The 9,570-nt window shown below is 38.5% G+C and overlaps 1 protein-coding gene across 3 annotated transcripts in view; it reads left to right on the top strand.

Moving 5' to 3' along the window:
- The first annotated feature begins 5,312 nt into the window (after window positions 1–5,312).
- The window catches only part of LOC127976599 (zinc finger protein Pegasus-like), a 164,914-nt gene continuing 160,656 nt past the window's right edge, over window positions 5,313–9,570 (top strand). Inside the window, exons 1-4 of one of the 3 annotated variants that reach the window (XR_008157890.1) lie at window positions 5,313–5,709; window positions 6,085–6,267; window positions 7,408–7,581; window positions 7,677–9,205. Coding sequence is in view for 2 of the 3 variants with exons in the window: in XM_052581144.1 (XP_052437104.1) it covers window positions 6,135–6,267; window positions 7,408–7,581; window positions 7,677–8,626 (1,257 nt within the window). In the remaining variant the exon portion in view is untranslated. Of the gene's footprint in view, window positions 5,710–6,084; window positions 6,268–7,407; window positions 7,582–7,676; window positions 9,518–9,570 lie in introns of those variants that run through there. The other 2 variants (XM_052581144.1, XM_052581143.1) reach the window with 2 other exon arrangements.

Here is a 9,570-nt window from a genome sequence, read left to right as displayed (position 1 = left end):
AATGACAGTAGAGAATGGGCTACAGAAAACACTAGGCAGAGAGTCATTTCTCCATAGTGAAATAGAATGCGATGCTATAGAAAACAGTTTGTAAAAGAGTCGTAGCTGAAACCCATTACAAAACATTGAACAGGATTGGAGGTGCAGAACTTCTGCTCTAGTTTGAAAAAGAGATGAGGAGTCTATTAGACAATGATAAGCTTTAATCAATATTCAATACTCAATTGAACTGGTCATTTCATTAGCTCTCATTAACCTTTGTGCCTAGATGCTGTCTAATACACACAGACAGCCAGGCAAGGGAAGAACAGCATGAGCACATAACAATAAATTAAGACTTTAGATTTACTTATATTAAACTTAAGTTTCTGGCTTCGTTTACAATACTTCGAGAAATTATTTTCTATGGCAACACACTATTTACATTGGAGAGGCATGAGGTTGAGTAAATTATGAACTGGGAGAACTGTCTACAAACGTCTACTTAATCTGCCAAGGTACTTGCAAATTTCATGGGAAAGCCATCTTCAACATGTATTCTTGTGCGTACATATGTAACCATTTGTGACAAAGGAGACTAAAACTAAACTACACTCTATCCAAATTCAGCGTTAAATCAGCTGATACCCGTACCCGTGTCTGCTTTTGAGAATTCAAAAGCTATTTCTAATGAATCTCCCTGGTTCAGTGGCCCAGTGTGGCAGGGAGGCGAAGGGGTGGTGCCGCTGGATGCACTTCACTGTGTGCACTGGCTTGTGTAGAGCCATGTGTTTTAAAGATTTGACAGAAGATGCTCTAAATTATCTGCCTTCAGACAGTGCCATCCATTAGTTCCCCTCTCAGTGCCGAGCATGAAATGCGAGTATTGGGGCAACTGTGCGTTGGGAGATATCATTCAGGACCATGAGCTATGGCCAAGCACTGACAGTCAGGATAAATGCCCCCACTTTTCAGGCTGTACAAATGGCATTTGGCCACAATAATTCAGCAAAGGACAGTTCATTCCCCATCCAGAGCGACTGGACCCAGTCAAAAGCTATTACAGCATCTTCTTTATTAGTGCCTATGGTTTTGGTGTAGAGATCCTCAGATAAATACAGCTAAAATGCCACTTCACTCAGAAATATTGGCCCATTCCTCTGCTGCCTGACTGGGCCCGAATGGCAGCCTGTTTTAGACATTATAAACCTTTCTGAAGTCACACAGCGCTCCTGCCAGCCATCTGTCATGCTGTAAGTACCATCATTTGCAGACCAATAGAAGTGATCAGTAGTTTTTCCCCCAGGCTCCAAGCGAGGCATCATAGTCAAAGGAATTGATTATCACTTTATCATTTAAGTATAGCTTGCTTTGAAGAATAATAACTCACGTTTAAGGAGCCAAATGGCTTTGCATATAGCTCAAAACACCAGCCATTTAAGAATAATTGTGTAATTCGTCATTTATGACGTTGCTTTATAGTTTTTTGCATCTCGGCGAGGCTAAAGAGCTCGACCGAATAGAAGCGTGCTGTCACCTGTGAAGTTTGAAAATCTCACCGGCGATGCTTTAATTCGTTACCGGGGGACGCGCGCGCGTTCAGACTTCATAAGGTGACAGCGGTTTTATCGTGCGTCGCCTCGTAAAGTCACGTCATCTGTAGGACGAGCCCGACACTTTTATTAAACAGATATTCACCGCGTGCTCGCCGAGAGATGTGCGAAGATAAATCCTCATGAATAACTGAACTGTCTGTTTGGGGATCGGCGTGTCATACTAAAGTCGGAACGTGGTCCAAGCCGCACGAGGAGGTAAAATGATAGCTTTCAGGAAATATATGTGACTTTTTATTGCGTTATTTAAATGAATACATTGGCTATACATATTAACATAGATACATAGAAATATATATAGATGGATAGATCTAGGCTATAGGACATTTAAAAAAAAAAAACATTTTAATTGCCAACAGCAATAAAAGTATGTGTGTTGTGTGTGCGTAGCCTATAGGCCAATCTAAAGCTGAAGCCTAATGAAACTCGATAAATGGCCTACTGTATCATCCTATATAATTTGTTTTTTTTTTCAATCTGCTTTCCTAAATAAAGTTTACTCTATCGTTTGCTTTCGTATGCTGAGTGACAGTCCTCTTATTCACATAGGCCCTATAGGCTATTTATTGATTCGATTTTGGCTTATATTCCAGTCATCCAGATTGGACCAGATATTTTAGAAAATGAGATCTGGCATTCGACTAAATGAGAATTTCCTGTATGGAGACATTCGCTGGTTCACGCAGGAAATTAATGACAAAAAACGCCCATCTTTGTGTGTGGCGCGCGTATCGCCGCTAATCTGCGCCTTTGTGCAAATGTAACCAGGGCTGCTCTTTGGCAATCGAGCGCAACGCCACGGCTTTGAGAAAAACCACTTGTTCTGTCGCATAATTAGAGATCTCATACCCGCTTTGTGATGGGGGAGAGAGAGGATGGAGGGGGCCTTGTTTGCCCATTTAAAGTGTGATTCAGATAATAGTGTTCTCATCAAAGGTAGCAATTACATTCATTACACAGGCGGCCGCGAGGAAATTAAGTGGCAGGAAAATGAAAAGCTTAATATGTACTTCCTTTATCCTATTTCTTTTCCTTTCTCTCCTTCTACACACGCCCCATGTCGCACTGGGGTGGGGGCGTAAGATAGGGTCTCTCCAGAAATAAATAGTCTTGGGGGCGTGAAGAATAAATCCAGCCGTGGTCCTCCTTCACCCTTTAGCAGTAATGATTTGGCGTTGGGGCAGCCGTTTCTATAGCTGCGCTCTTCAGGCAGGATTAAAAGCCTTTCTTCGGGGGCTAATGTCCATGGCAGCCTTTAAATGACTCCAGCATATGATTGCAGTCTTAAAAAAGTGCTCAGGGGCCTTCTCCAAATTAATACCCAATTTCTTTTCAGGAGAAAATGAATTGTTTCGCGTTCTATAAAACCACAAACAGCACATAAATCAAGCGCTTTGCAGGAGAGAAGGGGGCCCGCTCGTTCAAAGGCTTTTAAATGTGAATTAGGGCAGCGGGGGAACTTGGTCTGACTTACCCCCGAGCAGGTGTAGACGGAGCAGCTTCAGACACTCAGCAGATGCTAAATTAAAGTGGAGATTGAGAAGGGAGGAAGCTGTAAGACATACAAACAAAATGAACCGAATGAACCGACGTCTGTGCAGAGTTTGGATGCATATCAAGCTGTGATCAAATACATTATTTGTATATAAATAAATTATACGTGAAAAAAGATTTATAAGGCATTTATAATCACATTGCAGCCTCCTTGGATAGATAGATAGATAGATAGATAGATAGATAGATAGATAGATAGATAGATAGATAGATAGATAGATAGATAGATAGACTTACAATTCTGTCTATCTCGCTCTTATTATGATTTTGACCAAACACATTATACATGCTATCTGTTATCTATGCAACTATTTTTTGCATGTACTGTTGCACTCCAGCTTTGAAAACAATAACGCTTCATGAAAAGAAGCCCACTTGAAACCCCAATTAATCTTTTTCAACTGACAAATTACTGTCACCCTGCTTGAATTATTTAAGGGGAAGTGGCTTCACGGGAAACCTGAGCATAATTAAATTGCTATAAAATAACATTAGTGTGGACAGGCCATTAGGAAGTGTTGTAATTGACTGCTTCAGGGGTCGTAGTTCAACCCCACAAGGTCGGGCTGTTGTGCCTGCTTTTGGATCAGTTTACGCAGCTTTTCACTGGAAAACCCACAGACTGTAAATACTGCACGTGATAGTAATTGTTTGACTTCATTTATAATTCTCATTCAATAACGCTAATATAAGAGGGCACTTTGAATTACTGGGATGCATCCTCTCAAAGTGTTCTCTGCTCATTCATATGCAACAAACAAAATACTGACATTGAATACTCTTACTATGTTTTGTGAATAATGCAACGCAAAAGAGTTCAAGTAAATTTTGATATTAAAAAATTTTAAGGTTGGCCATACAGGCTTGTCTTATTTCCCTACATGGTCATCACAACTTGGCATCCTGCGCCATCTAGTGTCCTATCAGTGAAATGACGCTATTAATGGCAGAATGCAGGATAAGAAACACATCAATGGTATTATGTTTGGTAAGAAGAATAGTCTGTTTGAGATCACAACACAAATGCAGCATAATTTATAAGTCTGGAATCATGGAGCACAGTTTTATTGTAGGGGTAGATGTACAACTCTGCAATGAGGCTATGATTTTTAACATTTTAACCCAAGACGGGAGCCTGGCAGATTGTTCTGTGGTCATCTGAACCATGATCACAGGCAATGAATTGCTGAGTGTTACCCTAGAACCCTCTCATTACTACTCTGAAGAGTGTCATAAGAATCCAAAGCTCTCGCTCTAACTGGTCATTTGTCACACCCTCTTCAATGGTTTTCCTACAACCCTGACACAAATGGGGCAATGCGATCTTCAGCTAACTTCCCCTCTAGTTAAATATTAAACGCTATGAAACATAAATGAGCCAATCCTGCTATTTAAAGTAATGCAATTGGCTCAAGTACTCATCAAATTGCTCATGACATTTGAATATGGAAATTATCCATGTATTTAGCTAATCTGGTAAAAGAATTATGAATCATCAATGCACTTGATGCAGAATACTAAAAGGTTTTTTAAAATAATTGGATCATTGCTGTTATGCAATACCTTTTGGATATAAATGTAAATTAATATGACCAAGTAAGCATGTAAAAGACTTTCAGAAATATATTTTAATTTTAACTCAATTATTTATGCAGTGACAAGAAAATCAGCCTGGATAGAATTACAGAGCTAGTTAGTCATTGCTAAATAGGGACTGAGAGTGAGAGTATAAAGTTACTCTTTGAATTTTTATATCACATTTATTTGTGTAATTTCAACAAATGTTACAGAATTGTGACACAAACAAATTAAAACATGAAACATCAAGTTAAACTCCATGCTTTTGTTTTTCCTCTAAATTATGTTTTTTCTTGTCATTTGTTTAATTAGAAACATGGCTTTTGTTATTTAAAACAATATAATATTACAAAAAAGATTAACAGAATGTGACAAAAAGACAGAAAGTGATGTGTGTAGAGCCTTTTAAAACAACTGCCAATTAAACGATATAAAAAATAAAACAAATTATTTGACATAGGCATAGCCTAAACTGCAAAAAGAAAGCATCTGAAGTCATAAGTCAAAATATGGAAATTAAACATAGTTTATTTCTATATTCGCTTGCGCTGCAGAATACAGATCCACTCAGAGTGACACACAGGAACTAAATGTTCAACCGTCGCAACGAAGGTCGGAATCATTTCTGCGGCGCACTGTCTGGTTGAACTTTCACCCCTGCGTTATCTTTTGTTTTGATGTCGCAGAGCATTATTTTTACACACCGAAATTCGTTTTTTACTCTCTGTTTGCCAATGACACAGTCCTAAATGACGCACGGAATATGTTTAAAATACGTCGATCCAACTCTCGGTCAAATGTAAAGCTCGTTGAAGATCTGTTTTTAACTGAATCAGTCGTGCTAACTCGCTGACATTAGCTGGCCAGCATCACCATGGAGCTTTTTTCCACCAGATTTGTCTAATATATCGTTAAAGAACGGGCCGTCAGTCTGAACATCCGAGCAACCGAGTCTGTTTTTATTTTCTCTGAAGCCTTTGAAAAGGTAACTGGTTTAAATCGTTGTTTTAATGATAGGGTAATGGTTGGGAATGCTTAGCAACGTCAATGTTAATTCGCTATCTTAGCAACGAGTGTTACCTTGTCAACTGGATAATAACCAGACTAATACAACTGATTAGTCTTTCAACCGTCACAATTTCCAATATAACTTCTACTCTTAAGATGTTGTTTACTGCACCCGTTGGCCTGTGGATGAATGTTATTGTAACGTTAGAATAATCGACAGGATTTACACTTAAAGGATTGCTTGGAAAGTTGTGTTTTGTTGCTCTTTTATACTAAGTTACAAGGATTTTTATTTACGTATCTTGTAATTCAGTTGCATCTATATGATATTCTGGTTGAATTTGATTTACAGCCTGTGTGGTCCCGTTTAAGATCTTAGAAGACGACGGTGCACATCTTTCAATGGGCGAGGAGAAGCCAGAACCTCTGGATTTTGTGAAGGACTTTCAGGAGTACTTGAGTCAGCAGACCCAACATGTCAACATGATATCTGGCTCTGTCATCGGAGGGAAAGACAGTGATGACCTCCAAGGAGGTATTACTTAGAGAGCCTTTCTCGGTGTTGTTTTTGACTGGTCAAAATGTAAATTTATATAATAAATTTAAATTAAATTAAATTACAAATTTAAATTGATGCATTTAGCAGATGCTTTTATCCAAAGCGACTTACATTGCATTCAGTCTAACTATTTTCACTATGTGTTCCCCAGGATGTATGTATGTTTGTATGTGTGTGTGTGCGTGCATGCGTGAGTGTGTGTATATATATATATATATGCATATCTTTCTGTATGCTTTAGGAGTAACTCCGGTTTTTATAAATATCTGCAGTCTTTAAAAGTATCTGGATGTCTTATCCCCTTTCCCCATTTATTTTCTGAGATTTGCATTCATTATTATGTTTTTTTTTTTTTTTTTTTTTTTTTAATAAATGTCAAATATAATTAAAAGGAAATCAAATGAAAACTGTGCCAGAATGAGTAATAGGGTTGGTTATCTATGCAAAGGATTCTAAAATCCTAAATTAAAGCCAACAGTCTGTAGTTGCTTGCTGGGTAATTTGAGACCAAATGTTGTAGTTAGTTATAATTATTGATTCTATAAATTGTTAAATATATATGCGTTTATTGATTTATATATAACATCCCAAAATATTTCATTATTTAAATTATTCAATAGTTGCTTTATTTATTATATTTATTACAATAATGTAATATATAATATTTAATTATTTATGTTTTCTAAATATGCAGTGGGGCCCTAATGTTGTTATTGTGTTTTAAGTAAAGTTATATATATATATATATATATATATATATATATATATATATATATATATATATATAAACTATTATTATTATTATTATTATTAATTTAATATCAGTTTAACAGATTTTTCTAATTTGAGTGTTTTGAGTTGAGAATTTGAGGACTGTATGTTAGATAGTAGTTTTTATTAGATCATAGCATTTCATTTTATTGTGCCTTTAATTTTTTTTTTATAAAGTGTACAGTATAAAAAAATAGTGCCTGCTGATTCAAGTGTGCTTAATGCAAAACTGGTTAATTTGTAGTAGAACAACATAATATCTTAAGGCGTTCCATATCTTAATATTAGTTAATATTCTATTTATTTATTTATTAATTCATTCATTCATTCATTCATACTTTACAGAACTTGGTCAGAATGGCCTGGAGCACCCAGCAGTGGACATTTCCTTAGAAGATAGTTCAGGGATGTTGGTGGATGGTTTTGAGAGAACATATGATGGTAAACTCAAGTGCCGCTATTGCAACTATGCCACCAGAGGCACTGCTCGGCTTATAGAGCACATTCGCATCCACACAGGTAAGAATGAAAACTGATCTAAAATCTTATTTATACTCTTTGTTCTTTACCTCAGGTTACCAAGTTCATAAGATATTCTCAATCTCCTTCTCCAGGTGAAAAACCCCATAGATGCCACCTGTGTCCTTTCGCCTCAGCGTACGAACGCCACCTGGAGGCGCATATGCGCTCTCACACAGGCGAGAAACCTTACAAGTGTGAGCTGTGCTCCTTCCGCTGCAGCGATCGCAGCAACCTTTCTCATCACCGGCGTCGCAGGCACAAACTCCTCCCCATGAAAGGGGCCCGATCCGCTCTCTCTCACCGAAAGATGCTCAGTGTCCTGCAGAAGAGAGGAAACTCACTTGGCTATGGCCGCCGGCTGCTCATCAACCTCAGCCCACCATCCATGGTATTGCAAAAACCTAATTCAGAGCAGCACCACTTGGGTGATTTCTCCCATGATCTCCCTTCTCACGCCCACCTCCATCAGGAGGCCTATAACGCTCTAGGAAAGGATGCACAAGTTGGTGGAGTGATTGGAAGTGGTTCCAGAGAGCAACAAGACATGGCATTGGACAACCCGCTGAACCAGCTTTCGACTTTGGCCGGTCAGCTTGCCAGCATCCCGCCGGAAGCTCAAGGTGCACCGGTATCTCCTGGAGCAGAATCTCTACCTGATGAAAAACCCACGTTCCTCGTCCAACAGCCTGTGACAGCACCTGCGGCCGTCTCTGTCAGCGCGGCTCAAGCTTCTTCTCCCATCACCCCCGAGCCCCGACCGGCTGCACACAGCGGCTGTAGTCCAGGAATTGGACCCTGCAGTGAGAGAACCAGCACTCCGAGTGGTACCAACAGCCAGCCAGGGACACCCACCACAGTACAAGACCCCCAGATGCTCCACCACTGCCCCCACTGTCACATATATTTCCCTGACAACATCCTTTACACCATCCACATGGGCTGCCATGGTTATGAGAACCCTTTCCAGTGTAACATATGCGGACACAGGTGCAGAAACAGCTATGATTTTGCCTGTCACTTTGCGAGAGGCCAGCACAAATAAGGACAGGTGGCTGATGCTGGCCTCTACTTTGCCCTGTTTTACATAATACAATTCTAGTATCTGGAACATTCCAAAGACAAAATCCCTGCTTTGTAATTACTGTATTTGAACTGTTATCGGTATGTTATGTTGAAGTCAGTAATCCAGTTTCAGAGTGTAGATTTTTTGGTCTTTGTAAAGGTTACTAAACACTCTTGTATAAGTGCCAGAGTTCAGTAATCAGTGCCTACGGTTATTTTCTGAAAGTTTACATTCAAATTTTGTATTATTTTTATCTTTTACATTTCAATTTCAGTGATGGTAAATTTAACGAGTAAATGTTATGGCTATTCTTACACTTTGGATTTAAATGTAATATATAATAACATTGCCACATTTAATTTTTTCTTCTTTTAATTTAAAATGATCACAAATTATTACTTGTTTCTTGGTTGAGAGTGCTGCATTATTTAAACTTAACTTAAGTCAGCAAGATTGTGAATAAAGATAAACATTTTCTAGCACAGGTAAGTTGACTGTTTAGCAGTGAGAAATAGTGTCCTGTAGGATTGTTGTCCAAATTCACTGTAGTGGCCTGAGGTCTTTTCTTTAGTGAGCACCATCGCACATGGCTGTATACACTGGGGTTGTAAAGCAGTGTTGATGATTGTGTTCTGGGCAGTGTGAGCACACTGTTCTCTCTCTTTCATTTTCTCTCCCTCCTCACTACCACCAGTGCCATGCTGTGTAATGTTTTCGGAAGCGTCTGTGGTGCTACTATTTAAACATTTCATATGCCTGTCTGCATAATGAACTCAATTATTAGATAATTATTGTATAACATGTTTTTTTGGTGGATTTGATGTTGAATGTCAATAAAACCTGACTTATGCGATGTATACTGAAATTACATGTTATGTTTGTCTTGTCATTTAATTCTCAACAGAAAAAGTTATAAAGTATAA

This window comes from Carassius gibelio, chromosome B17 (assembly GCF_023724105.1).
Source record: "Carassius gibelio isolate Cgi1373 ecotype wild population from Czech Republic chromosome B17, carGib1.2-hapl.c, whole genome shotgun sequence".
NCBI classification, from domain to species: domain Eukaryota; kingdom Metazoa; phylum Chordata; class Actinopteri; order Cypriniformes; family Cyprinidae; genus Carassius; species Carassius gibelio.
The sequence above is the reverse complement of the archived record's forward strand: the minus strand, read 5'-3'. Positions and strand labels throughout refer to the sequence as shown.